A 23,964-nucleotide genomic window follows, 5' to 3' on the forward strand; every position below is an offset into this window, starting at 1 on the left:
ACAACCTTCTTTCGGCTAGCCTGACTAGTAAAGTTGCTAAAACACAAGTCTGTCTAATGGCATTGAAAGCATGAATGACTAAATATTTTCTTTTGAACTCTGGAAAAGCAGAAATGATCATTTTTGGCCCTCAAAATCTTATTAACTAATCATATTTCTTAGTTTCTGTTGGCGTGCATTACCCTGGAATCAAGTGCAGCAAAAGGGAATAACATCATTACCTTTGATCTTCCAACTCTTTTCCTTGATTAAAAGGTAGAAAATAAAACAATGTATAAAACATAAACATTAACAAGAGTTCAGTATAAAAAACATGCACATTCATAATGATAAATTCAAACAACGTTCATGCTTTGCTCGCTCCTATCTGCATTGGCATTGCCAAACTCAGCAGCATCTAGTTTCAGGATGATGCTGATAAGTTACTTAGTGCACATGACTTCAATTTTTGTTATTTAGCATTATGTTTCAAAAACATGCTGCTTGAGTGCTAAGAAAAACAAGTAATTTTTTTCTTTATGTCTATATAAATCTGTGAAGCCACTTCATAAGTTTTTGTTCATCCCTTTTCAAAACAAGTTGAGTCACACCACCGTAAATCAGACTCTTGCTTTACTCCAGTGGTTAGTGGGTAACACACTACAGCGTGTTACTCACTATAGTGTATTTCTAGTCAGTAGTACACTAGTGTAATGATGACAGTAATTAGTATGCCATTTTATCGTTGCACAAGGATGCTATGCTGTGTAAGTATAAGCACTTTCCTGGGTTTCACCTTCAGGATGGGATTTTGGTGGGTGCAGTTGGAGCTTACGACTGGAACGGAGCGGTGCTGAAGGAAACACGACAGGGGAAGGTGATCCCTCCAAAGTCATCCTACACGCAGGAGTTTCCTGAAGAGCTCAAAAATCATGGTGCATATTTAGGTAAGGCAAAACAAAACAGTGTAACAACATAAATCAAGAAAAATATCAAGAAGCAACATAACATGCAGGATAAGTAAAATATTTTGTTTAGCTTGTAGATTCCTTCAATTCCCCATTAATTCCTGGAGCCTTCAGTTGTGTTTACTTTTTTTTACTGAGTTATGCTGAAGGGGAGGACCAGTGATTTAGAACCGCTTCTTCACGCTGCAGCCCTCCTTCAAAACGTCTGTTCATCTCTTGTTTGCTTCTTGCACATATTTTTCGTTTCGTTTCAACACCGCAGATATTTGCTGTTATCGTGACTCAGTTGTATCTGAATTTGCCACACAGGTTGGCCTTACTCTTTGACTCCATTCTGCCTATTTACAAAATGCCACTTCAAATCAGGCACTTTACAGGACAAACAGGTCATAATCATATCCAGTGTGCAGAGATCAGTTATAGGTAACAAATCAATTCATGAAAGTACAATTATTCAAAGCTATTTACATACAGTCCAATTGAATCCAATTCTCTCTCTCTCATTCCTACCGTTCGCTCCAAAACCGTGACCGCGATTCCAATGCCAGAAAAGTTGTCGTAGTCCAACCATCGCAATGCAAAGCTCAACAATCCTTATTTGTCCCCCAAACCCTGACAAAACGCCGCACAATTCAACACTGTGCTGCTAGCACTTCACAACAACTCATAGGCAGAAGTAAGAGCGCTGCCCCACCACAAATGATGATCCGGGCGGAACACGGTGCTCTACATAATTTAACAAAGCTTCCAGGCAGATAAATTTTCCTCGAGGAATTTTAATAATCAAGGTTCTCGAATCATTCGAGGAATCGTTTCAGCTCTAACTATAATATATCATAGTACACTACAGTTGGTCCGCTAATGCCATTTGGTAAAATTAACCAATCTCTGGAGTCAAAACTGATTTCTGACTTTGCAGAAATCCCACATGCTGAGCAAGCAAACAAAATGACTGGTTTATAGCAAGAAGGGGACACAACGCAAATAAACAAACAAAAGATTGGTACTTCTTTTGAGAAACTAAGAATACACAACATTAATAACAATAGTAACCATCTCAAAATGTCAACCAGGAGCTTAAACAGCAGAACGACAGAGCCGACTCAGTCTTAACTATAAGGTGTTTTCATAAGAAAGTGTTAATCTTTCTTTTACGGTAGTTATAATGTTTGTCTTGGCAACAGTAACCAACTTAAACTTATATAAAACAACGATACAGAATTTGAAATTGAGAAATGGAGAAAAGAACCAACAGCTATATCGTGGGTTTGATATGAGAAATTAAAGAGAGAAAGGAAACCTAAAAAAACCAGGGCATTACAGATTTGCAGTCTGGGAGTAAACCGTTGTTAAATTATGTGTGTGTGTGTGTGTGTTTTACATCCTCAGGGTATACCGTAACATCTGTGGTGTCATCCAGAAATGGCCGTCTGCTCGTGGCAGGAGCTCCACGATTTAACCACACGGGCAAAGTCATTATCTTCACTCTGAAGAACACGGGGAACCTCACCATCCTGCACTCACTCAAAGGCCACCAGGTACAGCAGCTGTCACCACTTTACCAACATTATGAAAAAGTTAGATAAACCAGTCCCATTTTAAATAAACAAGTAATAAATGTAAGACATTCAACCACCAAGATCTAAGAGTAAATTAGCTATATTTTTATTGAAATTTGATTAATGTTGACCAGATTTACAATATAAATACAAATAAAAAGAAGATTGCAGCTGAAAATAAGGTAAAACCGAGGCACAAAGCATTTAAAACATTTATCCACCCATCCATCCATTTTCCTCCGCTTGTCCTGGGTCAGGTCGCAGGGGTAGCAGCCTAAGTAAGGAGGCCCAGACTTCCCTCCCACTTGTTCCAGCTCCTCCGGTGGAATCCCAAGGCGTTCCCAAGCCAGCCGAGAGACATAGTCCCTCCAGCGTGTCTTGGGTCTTCCCCGGGGCCTCCTCCCGGTGGACCGCTTATGATGAACAGTAACAATGGATCTAGTGTTCCCTCGACCGAACGCAGGCCACCGGGGCACCACTCTGGAGCCAGGCCTGGAGGTGGGACACGATGGCGAGCGCCTGGTGGCCGGGCTTTTACCCGTGGAGCCTGGCCCGGCTCAGCCTGAAGAGGAGACAGGGGTCTTCCTTCCCATGGGAGGGGCCAAAGGGGTCGGGTGCAGCGTGGGATGGGTGGTGGCCGACGGAGGGGGCCTTGGCGGTCCGATCCTCAGTTGCAGAAGCCGGCATTTAAAACATGTTTTTATGAAATCACCAGAGTCAGTCGAATTATTTTAGGTGGAAAGTAAATAATGTTCAAAGATTTTAATGCATTTCATTTTCTTTTAACATGGGAATTTTCACCCAATTTGTGTACTTATTTTCAATGTATGCAAAATGTAGATTCATATAAATCTTACTTTCTGGACATTTCATTAGAAGCTATATTTTCTATAGTTTACTTGGTATGTATTGAAATAATGTTCAAATCATTTATATATAAAATTGCAGATTTTCCTTTTGTGTACCCAGTGCAAGTTACATAAATACAAATAAAAGTCAGAAAGAAGGAAATTTAAGTTTGACTTTGGAGCTCAATAAAATGTCTGTGATCCATTGCAGCAGTCCAAACCACAAAGGCATATTGAACTGCATTATGATACAAGTGCAATTATTTTTGGGACTCCCAGAGAGCTGCAGATGGTATATTAGTGTCTGCAGAAATCCAGCATTGTGAACCTGGCTGTTTTTTGTGTCAATGTGCTCACACCTGGCAACTCTTCACAGCCTGCAAGCCTGGAATGATCTCGTTTCAGCTTACATTGTAACATGTCAACAACAAGTTATCCAGAGCAGCAGATGTTTTTTTTTTTTTTTTTTTGACTGAACTATTCCTTGAACTTACAGCTCTTGAGCAAATAACTCTTTTTGTATCATTTTATAGCCAGATGTTTCAAATCTGTTTCAAAAGAACTAGATGATGTTCCCTTTATTCAAGCATCTGATTCTGACTCTATAAAACTTTAAAAGCCTAAAAAGCATCAGGATCCACGACTTGCTACGACTCATCATATGCCGCCTCTTGCTTTCAACATTCAAGTTCAATAAACACTCAAGCCCATCAGTGAATCATTAAACTAATAAGACGCGTTTCAATGTGTCGCATTATACAAATATAGTGCCTTGCAAAAGTATTTATACTCTTTAAAAATATCCCGATTTTGTCATTTTAGTTCACTTTGACTTAATTATTATTTTGGGTGATTAACCAAAACAAAGTAGTCCACAATTAAAGGTTGATTTAAAAAAAAAAAGAAAAACAAGAATCATCTTAAAGACCAAAATACAGATAGGTCAAGGAGAAAGTTTTAAGCAGAGTTACAATACGTCAAGCTTTAAATGTCCAAAAAAATGGGGGGGAAAGTACAGCTGCAAATTTACCAAGACATGTCCGTCCAGCTAAACAGAAAGGACAAACCGAGAGAGAGAGAGAAGCAGCACAGAGACACAATGAAACTCTGGAGTTGATATAAGGATTCACAGCTTAGCTATAATTATTTATTGACAGGAAAACAAGTAGTTGTTGCTCCTTCAGCCTTGATTTTATGCAAGAGTGGTAATAAGAAGGTCGCTGTTGGAAAAAAAAGTGAGACATCTGGTTTGAAGTTAGCCACAACCTGATTGGGCACAAGAAAAAAAAGTGGGAAAATGGAGGGAGGCTAGTATTGAACCTTGTGGCCGACTTGGAAAACAGTAAATCTGGAGGAAAAACTAACACAGCATATGACCCCGAGAGTAAAACACAGTGGTGGCAGCATTATTCTGTGAGAATGTTTTTCTTCAGCAGGGACATGGAAGCTGAGCTGATGGAAAGATGGATGAAGTTTAACACGGGACAATCTTAGAAGGAAACCTTCGAGAGGCTGCAAACATACAGCCAGAGCTACGGTTCAGATCAAATCATATATGCCCCTATAATTTGGTCCTACAAAGTATTCACTTACAGGTGCTGATTATAAAAGCATGCCATAAAGTAAAATTTTGCTATCTTTTCTCTTCCATTTTATAATTAAGGGCTTAGTTGTGTTGATCTCAGTCATGAAATCCAAAAAGTGTGTTGAAAATGTAGTTGTTATAAGACAGAATGTGTAAAAGTTCAGACGTAGAGTTTAAAAAAAATATGCCTTCAGGTGGAAATGTGTAATTAAAATAAGACGCTTGACTTATAATCGCATGTCTGTTTCTCTTTCAGATTGGCTCCTACTACGGCAGTGAGATTGCGCCCGTGGACATTGATGGAGATGGCATAACCGACAACCTGTTGGTGGCAGCCCCGATGTTCTTCAGTGCAGGCATGGAAAAAGGGAAGGTCTACATCTACAGAGTCACCGAGATGGTGGGTATTGACTCTTTAAATGCACAGAACACAGGACCGTTTTAATTAGGTTTTGGCGAAACCGCTCAACATCACAAAAATGGGTCAACACCTGCTCTAAACCAGATGTCCCCAGCTTTATTTAAACCACACTTGTTGGCACAATCAGGGTTTGACACATGACCTTCTCCTGATCGAATGGGAAAACCTCCTCATGCCAGCATGCAGTCTTTACAGGATGTGGAGAGTGAACTCAGCAGGAAAGTATGCTGCCCCTTCCGAGCCCGGTTCCAGCACACCGTTTTGGACGCGAGAAGCGTCTTCAGAAAGAAAAATGTTCCCAGTGCTCCAGGTCTGCCTCGCTTGTTGGGAAAGTGAATGTCCTCAGCTGGTTTAAATTCAGAGAGCAGGCATGGATGAGGTATTTAAATGTCTGTCGTGGCCAAAACCACATCACAGGTGGCAAGTCTGAGCTTTCAAGCAAAACATAAACAAATCATACGTTAGCAGTGTGTCTCATCATTAAGACAGAAATGCCACATGTTCAGGGCAGTTAATATTAATGATGTGGTTGATTCAGGTGTTGCTTGAGATGCTGCTTTCTAAATTTGTTCTGGAAAAACACTTGCATACATCTCTGCGGTCCTATTAAATACTTGCGAAGTTCTCAGGGATTCCACAGATTAAGGTTAAATAATGTCCTGACACATTGGTAATAAGCTCTAAAAACCTACATATGTAGCCTTTTGATGACTAAACTTTTCTTTTTTTTAGTTTTGTACTTTTTACTTATTGGAGTTGTTATATTAAAATATTTACAATTTTTGTTCACATTAGACCTTCTAACTTTTCTCTGGAGGAGTTCAGTTCAACTCCTTTTAGCTTTCTTTGTTTGGTGTTTTAGTTATTTTTGTTCTAAATAGTCTAAACGTATCCATACAGAAATATTTGCCACAAAAATTCTTCTAAGAATTTTATTAACTAATGACACAGAACCATATATATTATACTGCTACACAGGTTCATCTCAATAAATCAGAAGATATCCTGAAAGCTAATTTATTTTAGTAATCTTGTTCAAGATTAAACTCGTACATATTTTTAGATGCATTATACAGAGTGGTATATTTAATTTGGATTAATAAAGATGATTATAGCTTACAATTGATGAAAATTGGAATTATAGGAAATATAAAAGACACAGGTTGCTTTAATCTGCATTGAGTCTGGTGTCTCTCATCAGCCTCCGGACAATAGTCCATAGAGTCATCACAGCGTTTATGTCAGGTAACTCTGCCAGCCAATCGACAGTGATATGATTGTCATTCAGCCAATCATAGTTGTTAACATCTTTAGTGTGGACAGGTGCCAAGCACGCTGGAAAATGAAATCCACATTTCCATAAAAAAAAGGCAGAATGCAGAGGGAAATATGAAGGGCTCTAAAATTTTCTGGTGGCTGATTTGATACAGGCTTTGAATAAAACCAGTGGAATTCTAGAAACAGAAGATGACACGACTCCTGAAAACTTCGCTGACTGGAAATTACCTAGACATCAAGCAACTTGAATTCTGTGCTTTTCCTCTCTTACTCTGGGACGTTTCCAAATCATGTATTAAATTCACTTCCAGCTAATAGTGAAAGTTTGAACACTGAGCAGCTTTCCAGTCCGTTTTCTCCTTAACCCAGGTGAGACACCTCTGACATCGTCTCTTGTTCAGGAGTGGATGAACGCAAAGGATGTGGCAGCTATTATTATAAGCTATTATCAATGAATAAATTAGTATTTGAACCCATTGTTATTGTTGGAAATTTGTTCAAAAACGTTTAGATAAAATTTTATCTCCTAGCAAAATGGGATTTAATACTTATTTGAAAAACTTGTATTGGCAAGAAGAGTGCTGAGTCTGTTACTAGTTAGTCACCTAGTTCACACATCCATGAAGACTTTGTTTTTGTTCCTCACTTCTTCACAGAAAGTCTCTAAATCTTTTATGATTATTTTGGCTGCTTCTTGGCCACCATGCTTCTTGAACTTTTCTACATTTATTGATGTTAAACACACAAACGTAACTGCATTTAACCTGGAAATTATGTGAGAGAGCATCCAAAACATGGCATAGTTGTGAAGCTGAAGGAAAATTGTATGGTTTTAAACAATCCTTCATTCATATGTTTTCAATTAATTTCAGTTAAAATGTGTAGAGGAACCTTAAGTTGCAGTCTAGATACCGAAATTACAGCTTATAAGATGAATAAAAGCACTATCTGCCTCATATTGTATGTATTTGTGATTCTGATCCAGTCCGGCTTAACCACACTTGATTTAAATTGCTAAATTTAAATCATGTGTGTTGACTTGTCAGTGCAAATAAGGAGTATTGAAGTGGGGTAACCCAATTGGGACATACAGTATGTCTTGCCTCAGAAAATGTGAGGTTGAAATAGAGAAGGAACTTTTAGTACAGGTATAGAAAAGTCGATTTCAATTGCTGGACAATATGTCCTGAAATCTGGCAGTGGATAAAAAAATAATATTCTACACATTATATCGTCTGACACGTACAGCTGTCTCGCTGCGGACTGGTCGTGACCTTTCAGTGCCTCCTCACGAACCATATGTTTCAAATTAAACAGCATTATGTTTCCCTGTTTCTTTATAAATCTCCCATTTTGTCACATATCCTCGCATCAGGTAGCTGAGAAGTAAAAGCCTCCATTTAAGTCAACTTCGCTTGCATCCACACAACTGAAAAAACAAGTGAGCTCATGTTTAATCTGGCAGCCCTGAGTTTTATTACTGTATGACTGTTTGATGCCAAATAGAGCAATGATATGGATGACTACTAATGGACTCCGGTTCCATTTTCTCAGACTTTTGTCTGAAACGTTTTCCAGCAGTCTGTTTGCCTCTGAAGTCACGGCTATCTACCATGGGGCTTAGCACTTCCTAAGAATAGAACTTCAAATAAATATCTTTAGCTATAATGCTTTCTTTTTTCCTCTCAGAACCCTAAGGTAAGATTCTTTAGATTTTTTTTTTAGTGCCTGAGGTTTCAGTTCAAAGAAAAGGAAAACAAAGAGTTATGTGCAAAACAGATGTTAATCCAAACTCAGTATTCTGTTTAAAAATAAAAAAAAGATAGAAAATAAGTGGTCTACTTTTTCTGTATCAGCAATGGTCTGAAGATAATTGATGCAATAAACTCTAATGAATGCAAAGCACAATAATTTTCTTTCACTCGTTAAAATGTTTCAATCCAAGGATGGAGGGTTCTTTCACATCCCGATCAGTGTTTTACTGGGAAGCAAACAGAACATATGCAGTTACTATATTTAGGATATAATTTTCTTTGAGAAACAAATAGTAAAAATGCTATTTTGAAGCATCTTTCTTGGCCAACACTCAACTGATTAAAGTTGAGCTGACATGCAGCTTAACTTGTGTGTTTTTCTTATATATAAACTTAATAAATGCTTTCCCCCGTTTTATCTGTGACGCTACCATCACATCTTTGAAGCCTCTTCACAATTGATCAGTGTGTCCTCATTAAAAAGACGTCAGTATGTGACTTTTTTGTTTTTAATCTGCAACATCTGGGTCTTTTTTATGATTGTCCAAAACACCATCTTGCCAGATTCTTAACAATATTCACTGATTGAAGTAAAAAACATTGCTTACCTTATCGCTGAATTATATAGCATGAAAAAAAGCATAAATTACTATTTGTTCAGTTTGCTGTGCGTGAGAGGCCATGTTGACTCTTGTTCACAGCAGACTGACTCTACTGAAACAAATTTGGTGAGGTGCAGGATAAGCATTGATTTGAGCAACTTGTAAGTGCAAGGCTGGCTATTACCAGGGATTCAGTGACTACATTTTGGCACCACATACAGACTTCATATAGTTTTTTTAGAATGTGATGAGTGACATTTTTGCCTGGTTGTAGAAAAGATGCCGTGTTTTATGGAACTTTTAAGACAAAAGAGGTTAGTTTTTTTTCTTTGGTACCCACCTAAATATTTTTGTTGACCAGTCTAAATCTCAGGGCAGCCAAACGTTACTTTTTTCAGCGGTGTCATACATCGGCACGATGTCTGACACTACTCCGCTCTTTAGCTGAACATCAAAAACAGTCAGAGGTGTTAAGCTGGTCTCCTAATTCTGACCATCTGAATGTTTTCCCAACATGTCTGGAATGTGAACATCCAGTTTACGTAGGCTCCATATCGTAGACAAGACTTAAAGGATCTACTGGTAAGATCCTCTGTACAATACCAGAGGACATCGACAGATATCCTCCCGAGTTCAACGAGTCACGACTAAAGAAAACCTGCAGCCTGTTAGGCTCCTGGTTTTGATGTTGTTGCTTATCAGGATATTTTTACACAGCACAAATCTAGTTTTTCTCTATATGCAGACAACAAAACCCCTGATGGGAAACATTCAAAAGACATAGAAGTGCAAGCTGTATTCCTATAGAAAGGGCATCTACAGTAAGTCACATTTTAGCATATGCCCAAACCAAATGTTGCTCAAATCAACTAGTTTATTAGTTGATCTAATGCCATATTTTTTAAAACTGTCCCACAATCAATACCAATGGTTGACAAGATCTCTCTAATGGTAAACAGGGTAAATTTTTATATTATTTTTAGACGTTTAGCGAACAGTAAATTGCTAAAGATGTTCAAAATTCCTTATAACTGATGTTCACTTGAGAAAAGAAACCTTTTTCTTAAAATTTCAAAAACAGATTTTGTGTGATCAAAGCGTTTATAAAACCTGGGGCTTGTACGGATGGATTTGACACATGTATGTTTTTGCTTCTCGGTTCAGAATCGTTTCATCCCAGAAGGAGCGTTGGAGATCCACAACGGTGGCCAGAACGCTCGCTTTGGCTCATCTCTCGCTCCTGTCCCTGATCTCAATGGTGACGGCTTCAACGACTTGGTGGTGGGAGCTCCGCTGGAAGACGACCACAAAGGCGCCATTTACGTTTTCTTTAGCCAGCACAACAGAATACTACGAAAATATAAACAGGTAGGGCATCCGTAAAAAATGACAGATGAACACAATATATTTTGCTTTTGTCTCCAAACGCATTTACACTTCTACTGAATTTGAAATGCCTAAAATGCATTCATGAGCCTGACATTATCAGACATTACTTCAAGTATCTGTGAATATGCAAGTTAATAACAGGCAATAAATAATGTTGTTCACATAGGGTTAGATTGGATTTCCTTGAACTGAGATTTTTTATGAGCTTGAAACATTTCTTTTTTTGGGATTTATCTACATATTTAAAATAATGTACCACATTACCTTGAGTTTGTTGAAAAAATAAAAGCATTTTCAGCATGGTGGAAACCATCAAACTTAGAGATACTTAGAGATACTTTTTACCACAAAATGCAAAGGTTTACTGTATTCTTAATGGAGCTGGACAGGACAATTTACACAAGTTCAATGAAAATGTCACCGCATATTCTGTCGAGGGAGATTAAGTGATGTCGTAGAACATCACTTAATCTCTGCACTGATGAAGATTTATTCACCTTGGGATGCCATTCGCTGGATGTGGTTGACACAGCTGGGGATGTTGATTTATTTCATAATTGTTTCAGTCAATAATCATTTGACCACTTGAGGCGCTCGTTGATATATGGAGCATTCAACTTCAGCCCAGGAAAAAAAATAATACCATCATGAGAAATGTATTCTGATCTATCCTTAATGTCCAGTGCGCTGTAAATTTTATACCCTTGAATTAAAACAGAGTTGTTTTTTGTTTTATTAATAAATTGCTGCATTTCCTTTTGAAATTTAATGTTTTGGGTTTAAAAGAGTCATCTTTTTAAGTGTCGACAAATAAAAAACAGATTAAATACTAAAACTTAACTGAGCACTGCATAGTGGTAAGTTTTTATCACTGTTGATTATCTGAAGAATCAAATGGAGGCTTGTGGTCTTTAGTCTATAGAAGTTAAATCCATAATTAAATACAAGTTGCTACTGAAAAATAAACAGAAACCAGAGCAAAAAGTTGAGATGTAGCTGGAATATGGAGTAGCAATAGTATATCCTGAGCAACATAGGAAATGGAGAAAGGAGATGCAGAATAATAATTCAGTCAGTATGATTGAAGAGGGGTTAATCATACTGACCAAAGTAATACAAAACTACAACATTTATAGACTGCTGAATGAAAATTATTTTAAATGTCCTCAATTACTTTTTTATTTTTTTTTATTTTTTACTTTTATCATTCCAAGATGCTGGTGATATTTAAATGCAAATAATAATAATCATTAGGAAATTATGTTCTTGTTACTTCACACATAAAACTTTCTTCATTTGAGTGTGTTGTAATAATTTAAACACATTCTTCATCTGCTGTCTGTCGTCCAGAGAATAGCAGCGGTAGATTTGGCTCCGGGCCTGCAGTACTTTGGCCGCAGTATCCATGGCACCATGGACATGAATGACGATGGTTTAGTGGACCTGGCAGTGGGTTCCCTCGGTGCTGCCGTTCTCCTCTGGTCTGTGTATAACTCTGCTAGTGCAATTATTATTTTACGCTAAACTCTCCAGAAAATGTTAACAGACACATTGTTTTCCAGAAACGCACTTTAGCCTCACAGTCTCACCTTTGTGACCCTCACAGGTCAAGGAGCGTTGTGCGGATATACGCCAATGTCAGGTTTGAGCCCAGCAAGGTGAATATCTTTGTGAAAGACTGTCAGCGAGGTGGCAAAGACGTGACCTGCATGTCAGCGATTGTGTGCTTCAATATCACTGCCAGGACGGCCATTCCTCCCACACAGGAAATAGGTAAGCCAGCAAAAACAATCATATGCAGGGATAACATCTGCAGTTTGCTACTTCCTTCCCTTCTGTATCATTTCTCCAAGCTGTTTTATGTAATACTTATTTAGCTGTTTGTTGTAATTCAGTCAGAAACGCAAAGATAAGTTACAGAAATATGTTTAGTTACATAACCATTAGACTTGTGAGATCTGTTGACTTCTTTTATGAGCCTTAGGATCGAGAAATCCTTTTTACAATTCAAATATAATTGTTTCAAAATTGAGAAAAAGTATTAGGTTATTAAAGTGATTAAATAAGTTTATTAAAGTCTTGTAAAGCCCTGCAGCATTCTGGCTGCCTGTAAAAACTGTAACAGATCGTTCTATTCAGAGAAAAGGGTTTACTAGCATTAAGAGATTCTGGCCTCGCTGTTTCTGCTCTGCGTAAATGAAGCTCCGGCCTTGAAAACTGCTACGTCAGTACAACTTTGGCACATTCAAATGTCTCTTTAACTGTGTATAAATCTGCAACTCCAGTTGCTTCTATTCACAATAAAGAAATGTTGACCACTCTCTTGCAAAGGGCACAAAAAGAAGTAAGGTTGCCCCAATTGCTAACTATTGTTAACTCCAGACGTGACATTGTGTGCCAGTCTACCAGACAGACCTATCTCTTGGCAGAGCAAATGAGTCTTAGACCTGTGTAGAGGTAGATAAGATCGAGGAATCAGATCAGCCTCACATGTAAGTATTTGTCGATCACCTATCTCCCAAAATTAAGGAAATTGGCACCAATAAATCGGAGTAATCCTAAAACGAAGAGCTTTCTGCCACCAAAAGTGACCCACATGAAGCGGTGTTACTGTACTTACCATTTGTTTTAAGAGCAGTAGCATCAGAGTGCCGCTTCATTGTGCACAGGGGGAGTTAAACTTTTGACCCGGCGACATCTTTATCAAATCTGCTTTCCGTGCCAGAACAGAAAAGAGGAAGAGAAAAGGGGAGTTATCTTGCCCTTCGTGGCTGAATGCTGCTGAACACATTTGTTTGATTTTTCCCTTCGTCATGTCTGCCGAGTAATGCATAGCAGATGTTCTGGTGATCGAGAGGTTCCTGCGGCCTGACGAATTTTTCTTCTTCCTCGATCGAAGTTAATCTAATTTATGTTTATCTATTTACAATATTTCTGAGCATTGTCTACAAAACAAAGACACAGATTTATTTATTTATTTTTTTAAAACAGAAATTGGCTCTAAAGTTAGAGTTGTAACATAAAAAAAAGAACCAAAACGTTATAACTGATATCTCCACATATGAATTTAACTTCTGCATTAAGAGTCCTGCAGGTTTCCAACTCGCTTGTTGACCTCCAACATAATGCATGAATAATTTCAGACTCGGTACATTTTTCCTCATTCCATTACAACATAAGCCCATAAGCAAATAACATCTAGCACAATGTGTTCTGGGGAAAGCCACAGAGTTTGGATTCCTGTATGGGATGGTCACACGTTGATCAAATACACTAAGTCAAGTAATTTTTCTTTTTTTTTTTTTGCAGTACTGCAGCGATATTATTCTCCATAAATGTTATTCAATCAGCCAAACTTCTATGAATGAAAATAGAAGTGGTTACTACTAATCCCATTTCTGGTCCTAACAGGGATCAGGTATAATGTCTCCATTTTGGAGAGACGTTTCAACCCTCGGGCCGTGTTGGATCACCCGAGCAAGATGCAGCCTCAAAACCTGACTCTGCTTCCTGGAAGTGAAGCCTGCGAACACATCTACTTCCATGTCATGGTGAGGCTCAAAATGTGGAAAACCAAAGTCACATGAAGGCATGAAGCCAAAATTGTTGTCATGTTTTTGATTATTACATGTAAATATTACATGTTGATAGTCAAAGAATTGATGTCTCAAGCAAGGAGGATTCGTAAGGAAAATTCTGATGTTCTTGTATTTTAGATCATTTAAAGGAGTTCTGATACATATGATTGCTATTTGTAGCTAGTAGACCTAGCTGAATATGATGTACTCCTGCAATGTCGTTAGTAAAGCACAGTGGTACAGTGATCTTGGTGACCAAGATCAGATCCTGTTGTATAAGTCCAATAATTCATACACAAAAGAAAACTAACATCCAAAAAAACAATAAATTTCTAGTGTTTGTGGTAAATCTTCTGACCTTTAATCAAACTATCACACTCAGTAACTCTTTGGTTGGATGCAGAATGAAAGACGGTAACCATCCACACAAAGCACAAGAAAGCTAACACAAACCAGGAGCTGGGAAGTTGAGGATTTTTTTTTTTCACAGTGATTGAAACAACAATCTATGAAATCTAAGCCACATAAAACAAAGCCTCGAAACAAAGATTTACTACAAGGTTACCCAAAGGTTGTACCAGGGGCCAATGTGATTGATTTTGCGCCGTCCTTGATCACAATTTAAGAATATTACGTTTTCCTTTCCAACTTAGACAATTGATTCAGATAGAGACTTATTAGTCATTCATTAATCACATTTTGTGGTTTCATTTTCATTTCATAGTAAATAGGTCCACAGCAGTTGTAGGACTGTGACTTAAAACCAGAATGTGGCGCGCCCATTTATGCTGTTCTGTTTTCCACAGAAGAATGGCCTTGATGCCATTCTTGTTGCTGAGCTCAAGACGTTTTTAGACAAAAAAACCCAAAACAAAACAGAAAACTATGCACCTAAAAATGAATAATGAAACTGCATGCCATTCTTTTGGTAAGGAAAATGTACAAGACCTACTTTTATATTTTGGCTCCACAGTGATTTCCAGGTCCCTATATAAGTGCAATTTGTAGTAGCTCTGCATCCAAATTGCTCACAATTTAGTAACAGAAGAAGTAAAAGTTATCTTGTTTTTATGTCCATTGCAGTAATATGCTATTGTCTTCTTTTATGCCTTTACTGATGAGAGTCTCTCTGAGTCTCTCAGTAGTCCAGCAGCTTACCATTTAACACCTTCTGTAAATCCTAGGAAACCTTCAGTGCATAGTCCCATTAATTTAATTGGAAATTACATGTCTTAAGCAAATTTTTTCCAAAATAAGTAGCATGTATTTTCAAAACTAAAATTTATCCTGCAACGCAGGCTGAAGAGCTGAAAAGCCACTCAAATGCTTGTCTATCTGCTCTACATTGAGCATTGTGCTGAGTCTTCTTTTAGCCATAAGTTCTGACATTGTGTTAAAAGTGTGACTGAGAATGCCACACTGAGCTGTTCGGCTTCAGCAACCTTGTTGTTGTAGCTAATATAGCCTCTCTGCTGCTGAGGGAAGTCGGCTAACTCTGCAATGAAGAAGCCCTCAGGCTCAACTGTTATTGTTTTTCTCTACAGAGACATAAGTGACTATGATTATAAAGCCCACCCACATAGATGAAGGATCTGATTGGTTGGTCTTTCCTACACTTTATGGCCAATCACAATTCTAACACGTACCCAGCATTTTCTCTCAGTTGTTTTGTTTCTTCAGATAAAAAAAGTAATAAATGTAATTCACTCATAAAAATGAGCTTTAACTTTTGGTTATTATTGAGTTCAAAAAAGAAATTTCAAACAATTTATGCCTTCAGAGATGCTTTTGAAAATCTGTGGCAAAATATAGGAAATAGTGAAAATATAGTTGCAGTGACAGACCCATTTCAGTGATTGCTGTTTGAGTGAACCGACTTTCTTATTTATATATAGGAGACCACAGATTATGCAAGACCCATAATGTTTGCTGTGCAAGTAGGACTGGAAGATCCAGACCAGGGACCAATTCTAGATGACAGCTGGCCTGCTCTTGTAAAGACTGAGGTGAGGGCACTTTTAAGTTGGTGAACAATTATTAGACTGAGTCAAAGTAAAATTGCTAACAAAAGGATCCATTTGTCTGAGCAGCTGCCCTTCTGGAATGGCTGTGATGAGGATGACCGCTGCATGCCGGACCTGTCCCTGCATAGCGCAAACGACCTGATGACTCGAAAGTGGGTACACTTATATTAATCACAGCACAAGTAGCAGTGGGTGAAAGTGGGTAAAAGTTTGAAAAGTGAATGAAATTCTCCAAAAAGTTCAGGAAGGTCCAGGATCCTCTCCTTAAATGATTCGGCCAAAGGTTGCCACCGGGGCAAAGCTTGCTCAGGAATGTTCCTAGAGAATTCTTTTGGAGGCTAACATATTGTAAAGAAAGGCAATAAAGTAGCTTCTTCTCAATAAGAAAAGTATCAAGGACTGTGCAGGAAGTTGTGAAATGTGACTTGAGAGACTTCGGGGGAAGTTATTTTCGCAGGCGATGCATCCTGTAGCTCTCCGCGACTTAAATGTGACAGTCGGACAGCGGGGAAGCGGGGGATGGAGGGAGTCCCGTCAGACCGTCAGTTCCCGAAACTACAAAAAGAAAACCCTTGTATAAAAGGACACAGGGTAAAAAGCTGATGAGGTCAAAATGACCCCGTCTCTTAAGAATGCGGGAGGGTCAAACTGTTCACAATATCTGTCCAAAGAAGAAACGATGAATGCTTCCACTACTTCTGAGTCAGCAACAGTGGATCATCTTGTTAATGGTTGCTTACTCACTGTTCTCCTGAAAACATATGTCCATGAATAAATGGGATCAAAGCCCCTTAGCCCAATAATCCACAGCAAGTTGCTAATTAACAATAATTTTCATGTCATAAAAAAAACTTAATGGAAAGATGACCCTACATTAAACTTCTGGAACCATGGCCTAAAAACTTCCCTTTTAGTGGTCAATTCTCAAAAAGCAAAAGGACAAATAATTGTGACAATCTCCAAAGCTTGATGAGGGCTAGAACATCAGAAGCTGATGACGTCTGGAGAGATGGCTGAAAGGTTGAAAAAGAAACTAGAACAAGACACTGACAAAAACATGTAACTGCACCGAAGCAGTAAAGTCTGCACTTCTGTTGGTCTCAAAATTTATAGCCACAATTATGCATATGAAAAAGAAGCATATTCTCACCCACCTACACTCCGTAAACTCAACTTCTGGCTTCTGTTTTCACTGTCTCCCAGACAGTTCTGTGCTCGTCCTGTGCAGTCTCGTGGCGTTTTCTGCCGCCATCAGGGCGGAGCAGGGTCAGAAGGGTCGCTGCGGGTCATTGAGGGAAACAAGAGAAGGATGGTGGTGGACGTCAAACTGGAGAACAGAGGAGAGAACGCCTACAACGCCCTGGTTAATATCACATACACGCCCAATCTGCGCTTCTCAAGCCTCATAGTGAAGGTGCGCCTCGATCTGTTATCTGGTCTGCAGTTTTGTCTTCTTCCGTGCAATAAAATCTGAACGTTGTTGTTTATTATTTCAGGACACCTCAGAAATCAAAATCGACTGCAACACAGAGGAGAAGAAGAGAAATGAGAAGATCTGCAATGTCAGTGCACCATTCATGCGAGCCAAATCTCAGGTAAGATAAACACAATGTGAATTACTCTGAGATCGCTATCCATTCTAAAAACAACCTAAACACTAATAATTTTGTAAGAGATGACAACTTTGAAAACATAAGCTGCAGCTTTAAGATGACCTTCATCTGCATTTTTTTTTTATTACATCTGAGTTAACAGCTCGATTAAACCAAACAACACATTCAAGATTACAATCAACATTCATATCTTAATTTGTATCCAGAATGAATTTAAGTGGGATTTATTTATAGGCCTGGGAGTAGATAACATCCCTCACAACCCTGTTAAATTGCTGCAACATAATACCTTTTTCTCCCTAAAGCTCTTAATTCCTGACTTCAGTTCTAGCCGCTTGAACTCTAAATCTGAAAGTTCAACCGCCAAAGCAAGAGGAGGAACTGCTTACGTTAAGCAAATAAAAATCAGTCGGCTCTGAAATCAAGAAGATTGCGCAGTAAAATTTCAATTACGGCTTTAAAAACGAAACCTTGAAGAGATTTTAAACATTCCTTAGAATTAGACAGCAGTTTTTGCTCTTTTTTTCTGTATAAAATAAACTTTCAAGCTTTAGAAAGTTCCTGGCTAGGATTTGTCAGTCTAGCTTTGTTTATAGGTGAGTGGTGTCTTGCCAAAATATGGTCTGTTAAGAAGCTGATGAACAGTAAATATACTACTTGTTATATTTAACAAGTAATATAGCTTGTTGTAGAGAACAAAAGGGAAGCGAAAGAGTCAGTTCTTCAAGTAAGCCATGCTAATTTCTGCCGTTTTGAATCTACTAGTCTTAAAAAAAGGCATGATGGGAATGCTTGGTGGCTCAGTTGATAAGAGTGTGTCCTGGGTTTGACTCCACTTCTTGAAGGCATCCGCTGCATGTCTCCGATTCTCTCTCCTCCCTATTCCATGTCCACGTACTTTATAATAAAGACCGCTAGAACTTAAAAAGAAAAAAAAATGGCATGTTGATTTAGCAAATGCATGATGGATTTTTAAACAAAGAAAACAGTCATAAGTTGCAGGTTGTGATCTTTCAGTGAATATTAACCATACTGAGCTGCAGTAACCAGTTTTCTAACTAAACACCTGTTGCAAAGCGATAGCAGTTTATAGATTTAGAAATGAAGATAAGACAAGTCAATTCTTTCTTAGTCCCACAAGTGAGAAATTCCATGCAAGCAGGAAGTGAATAAAAACAGCACAGTATGAAAGTAAAATAAGGTTCAATTCTTCCTGTCATAGTAATTGAAGAAGAATAGCTCAGTTAAAAAGTTAGCTAAAGATTATACAAAAAAATTACAAATGTTGTAGCAGTTTAAGTGAAAGCTTTGAGTGATTTTAACTCTACTTCTCTATTAAGTTGTTCCTCTGCCTGGAAACACGTTATATGTACTGTAGGCAGCAAGAAAGAATGTCTGCAAACCTCGAAGAACTGAAGCAACAATGGGATGGAAAGCAAGCCAAAACGTCTCCACAACAATGAGAGAGACACAAAATAACTAATTCAAGTAAATGCTGCTAAAGGTGGTTGTGCAATCTAGAAAACTGTGGATTGTGTTTAGGTTTTTTTTCACAAAGCTTTTTATTATTTATTTTTATTTAATTATTTTTGGCTTCTCTTCATGGAGTTTTTATGTTCTCCCCATGCAGTGAATATTTGTGTGACTGGTTCTGTGCTGGGTGTGTCTGAGTCGATGAACGGGTCGACCTGTCCTTAGTGCGTCCCACCTCTTGCTATGATATTCCTGGCCAGTCCTCCATGTCCCTACAAACACTAACCTGGTGTAGGAAGCAAGATTTTTTTTTCTCCCCTTTGCTTCATCACTGGTGCACCAGGTGAAATGGAGAGAAAAAGTTTCAGATCTCATTTTTCCCTCATCTGTTTCTGATTTTACTATCAATTCTGCTGTTTCTAAACCCTCTCCACTCAGCTGTAAAGTCAGCACTATTTATGGGATTCCACATTGTTCTGTGTTTTTTTTTTTTTTTTTTGAAGGGAAGAGCCTTAACTTTATTATTTAGAAGGTGATGTTTGGATGAACCCAGATAAGGATGACATTGGTCTTTTATTTCGCCTTTCATATAAAAGCACTTACACTCCTCTTGTTGTGTGTAAAACCCGTCTTTTCTGTTCATGTGCCGACAATAATCTCCCTCGCTTTCCATATTCGCATAAATTTTGTGTGGAGAAATACAGGAAGAAGCTTAACCATGTATTTATAATAAACAATGCTCGTCTCCCGGGCAACAAAACATCCAGCATTTCTGTGCTGGTTCTGAACCTGAAGCACCCGGCCACCCTTTAAATCTCCCAGAGTGATTCATACCCGCTCATTCGGCCTGAACAGCGTCCAGAGCCACAAAGCTGGACCGCTCTGGTCAAGTTCCTTTTAAAAATGTGGTGAATGTTAAACAAGGATGATTGTACACCTGGGCAACTGCCAAACCAGTCCAAACCACTTTTTCGCTGAAGGAAAATAGGAACTTTGATGCAAGCTTTTTTTTTCCTTTTTTTTTAGGAAAAGGGCAGTTTTGCCTTCTTTGGTTGCTTCTCTCCAATGCAGAATACAAAAAAGTACTGAAAACTTTAAACCTTTACGTTGTGCACATGTTGGTGGCAGTCCTGGTCAGCTTCTTGTGGACCCACTCTTAGTTTTCTCTATGTTTTCTACCTATTGGTGCTCACTAGTTGGTGTCTTTGTTTAATTAAGCTTCCTCTCAGCATGTTTCATTCCAGTTTAGGTCCCCATTACAGAGATTGTTTCGTTTTTCCTAAGCCTGTAGCAGGAATCTTCACAATGCTGGTCAGCCTTCTCCTTTCGGAGGCATTGTGGTTGGAGAAAAGAAAACAAGAAAGAGACCAGTGGGGAAAAAAGGAATCAAGAGAAAAAAAGAAAAGAGACACGGATGACAAATTGTCTTGGTCAAGACACAGAAACTGTTGTAAGGAATATGGGTAGAGCTTTTAATGAGCTAGTAATAAGAACTTTAATTATCTTCCAGCTTGACTATTGTCAGATAATTTGGGCAAAGACTTAGATGAACATCAACTGATGCAGAATAAAGCTATTTAGCATTGAATTGTTCCTACAGGATTAGCATAGACACCATACATTTTAATTTAGACTAGCTATGATAGGGTGTTAGCTACTATCATCAACATGGAAGTTGTTTTTTTTTATTATTTCAAGGTTCAAGTTTTTTGTTTGTTCAGTTAAAGAACAATTTAAATTCACATGAGTATGTCATGAGACATGCAGTTGAAAGACGTTTTCATATTCCCAGGGCAAAAACGAATTTTCTCAAATGCATCTATATTTACAGAGCAATGAAAGACGGATCGCTCTACCATTAACTGTAATTAAAGTTGAACAGAAGTCAGTTTTTAAAAAGAAGTCAAAAAGCTTTTTAGGAGCAACTTACTTATAGTTGAAATGGTCAATTATTTTAGATTTTATGTATTTGTCAACTTTTTGTATGACTTGCAATTAATGTTTTATTGCTATGTATGTTTAATATGTCATCCATTATACATTTGATTGACTTTTTCTTGTATGTGTGTTTTAACGATGGACCTCAGGAAGAGGAGCTGGGTGTAAAGCCCTGCTAATGGGCATCCTAAACAATAAACAAAAGAAGAGACAAATTATTCCTGCTAATATTACAACATTTTTTACATCTTTAACACTTTTGTCAGCAACCAGCATCAATGTATTCTATTCAATTCAAGTGTATCTGATCAAGTAAGCAATGTTTAATGATAAAAACCAACGTTTGCAGCGATCCCTGAGTATTGTTACAGGACATTAATGAACAAACAGCATCATGACCAAACGTTGCTGGTCACTAATTCCTGACGTCTGTTGTTTAACTTCCCTGGTTTAATTGTTACAATGGTCTAGTCAAAACCCATATATATCACAGAGATTTGAAAAACCATCTTCACACATTCCTTTCAGTAAATCCAGTTTTTGAGTTTGAGCTACTTTGCCGAGAAGAATCGCCAAAACGTTGAGATCCTGCAGAAGTTCTGCTACAAACCTCAAAATCCCCATAGGTGGTTTTTGCACCACAAATGGCCGAAACATACAGTTTTCCTTCCACTCCCCAATAACACATTACTTCCTGTTTGGTCAGTCGTATGAAATTCTGATTTGGTTTGCAATGAGCCAAAGAGTGAAAGATTCATTTGTAAAGAGCAGTAGGTGTACAACGACTTAATATGTTTACATAATGGAGTTACGTTATTTACGTCCAAAAAGGTTCTGAACATATAACAAAATTACAGTTTCAAAACCATCCAAAGGGATGTTTTAATCAGTTCATTTCATTATTCAGTACAGTTTCTTTTTTCACTGCACACATTATTCACGTGTCATTGTTACAAATGCATCTATCATTGCTGTCAGTTTTTAGGGACATGGTGCCTGAAAACAGGTCAGCAGTCCATCACAGATCCAACACAGAGCCAAACAAACAGTGCTAGAGCCGATTTTAAAGCCTCCACTTAATATGACCAGCATGTTTTTTCAGACTGTGGGAGGAAACCGAGATAGCAATTGTTTCTCTGTGTTTCATTTCAGGTTTGTTTTTTTTTAAGAAGTAACATAACTCACTCACATGAAGAGTATCATCAGTCATAGCGTGCTCATCACATTTGTTTGGTCTTAATAAATACAATAAGGTCACCGTCTTCGCGCTGTCTGTGGTTCATCTCAGACGAGCCTCTCCGTGGAGGAGGGAAGCGCCGGTAACCTTGTTGTGAATTCCTCTGTGGTCAGACTGGATCCATCAGGATTTCATTATGCCACAGAGGATTGTAAACAATGCTCGACTCGACTCTACTCCTGCTCTGTGTGCCGATCATACCATCGCTGCTTGACAGTCCCCGGTTTGGTTTTGCTTTTTTTTGGGAACATATTCTAATCATTCGCTTTTTCCGTCTCTGTTTCTGTTTGTTCCCTGTAAGAGTTTTGAAATGCCCTGAACTAAAGGGATTTTCCCCCTGCTGTCTGTAACACCGACTGTGTAAACGATAGCCTGGGGTTAAATCCAGAGAACACAACAGGTTATTGCTGTGTTTGTGCTAAATCCATCATTCAGAGCCTTTACTACCGGGAAGCGTAGATCTGTAAAATAGCTTGTGGAGACATTTCTGACTTCAATTAATCAGAAAATTATCAAAAAGCCTATTTATATTAACGATCCATTTCCAAAAGGAATGACTGTAGAATATTAGCATTCAGTATACTGTACAGAGAGTGAAAACTTCAAGCATTTACCTTTGTTTATTTGGATGCTTTCGACTTAGAGCTGATGAAAACCCCAAATTCAACTTAAAATTTAAATATGACCAAAAAAACTGAACATAAATGTTATCTTGTGACCATGATTTGAATGACACAATCATGTCGAAGACTGCTGGCTCTCCTTTAGACACCAATGGGTGGAGGGTGGCCAATAAAGGGTCATTGTGAAAGAACCTGGTTGTTCACAAAATGATGTATTCAACCATATTAGTGGAAGGAAAAAATCTTTTTAAAAAACAATCAAAGTTACACAACCAAGTCCAGCCAAGAGTTAAGAGCTGAGTTAAAGCAACTCCTGAACCAGACACTTAGAGGTTGATGCAAGATGTGTAATGCACTAGAAAATAATGAACATCAAGTCTGAAGGAAGAGTGGAAAAGGCACAAGATCCAAACTGAGGACCAGTGAAAAGCTTCCACAGTCAGTGGTGATTTGAGAAACCAGGTCATCTGCTGGTCTTATGGCATATAGAGTTCAGTACATAGAACTGAGAAGACTGACATTTCTGTTGTATGTTTTTAACTGGACTTCTGCAATATTTGAATATCCTGAGAAAATAAATGTTGGTTTTTATTAGTTGCATAAATCTTCAAAATGGTAAATAAACGCTTGACGTGCATCACTTTGTCATGAATACGAGTTTCACTTCTTGAGTGAAGTTACTGGAATTAACTTTTAAACTTCTTATCTACTTTACTTTGATGCATTTTTGTATCTGCAGGGTTTTAGAAGGAATAATGTTTGTTTTTTTCCCCTTGCTGTAGGTGTTGTTTCGCCTGGAGTTTGAGTTCAGTCGTGCCGTCTTCCTGGACCACCTCAGAGTTCTCCTGGAGGCCAGCAGGTACAAACTACCCGCTTTCTCCATGTAATGGATCTCTTCTAAACATTGTTTTCTACATTTATGAAAGACAAAAGCTGTGTACTTGCTCTCTCTACAGCGATGGCGAAGAAGTCAACAGGGCTGATAATGTTAATGATATTTATTACTCACTGAATTATGAGGGAGACCTTCTCTTTACCAGGTTTGTCAAATTCCTTAACTTCTCACCAAACAGTTGACATTGCTGAAGTGATTGC

At 38.2% G+C, this 23,964-nt stretch overlaps 1 protein-coding gene across 4 annotated transcripts in view; it reads left to right on the plus strand.

Annotated features, from left to right (window-relative positions):
• itga11a (integrin, alpha 11a) overlaps window positions 1-23,964 on the plus strand; it is a 55,700-nt gene that overhangs the window by 27,116 nt on the left and 4,620 nt on the right. For all 4 annotated transcript variants that reach the window (XM_028015876.1, XM_028015877.1, XM_028015878.1 and 1 more), the window contains 13 exons: window positions 782-926; window positions 2,337-2,485; window positions 5,196-5,339; window positions 10,159-10,362; window positions 11,734-11,864; window positions 11,990-12,156; window positions 13,795-13,934; window positions 15,857-15,967; window positions 16,052-16,137; window positions 17,189-17,399; window positions 17,482-17,580; window positions 23,652-23,728; window positions 23,826-23,909. In XM_028015876.1, coding sequence (XP_027871677.1) covers window positions 782-926; window positions 2,337-2,485; window positions 5,196-5,339; window positions 10,159-10,362; window positions 11,734-11,864; window positions 11,990-12,156; window positions 13,795-13,934; window positions 15,857-15,967; window positions 16,052-16,137; window positions 17,189-17,399; window positions 17,482-17,580; window positions 23,652-23,728; window positions 23,826-23,909 — 1,748 coding nt within the window. The remainder of the gene's footprint in view (window positions 1-781; window positions 927-2,336; window positions 2,486-5,195; window positions 5,340-10,158; window positions 10,363-11,733; window positions 11,865-11,989; window positions 12,157-13,794; window positions 13,935-15,856; window positions 15,968-16,051; window positions 16,138-17,188; window positions 17,400-17,481; window positions 17,581-23,651; window positions 23,729-23,825; window positions 23,910-23,964) is intronic.

Source organism: Xiphophorus couchianus, chromosome 4 (genome assembly GCF_001444195.1).
Source record: "Xiphophorus couchianus chromosome 4, X_couchianus-1.0, whole genome shotgun sequence".
NCBI lineage: Eukaryota > Metazoa > Chordata > Actinopteri > Cyprinodontiformes > Poeciliidae > Xiphophorus > Xiphophorus couchianus.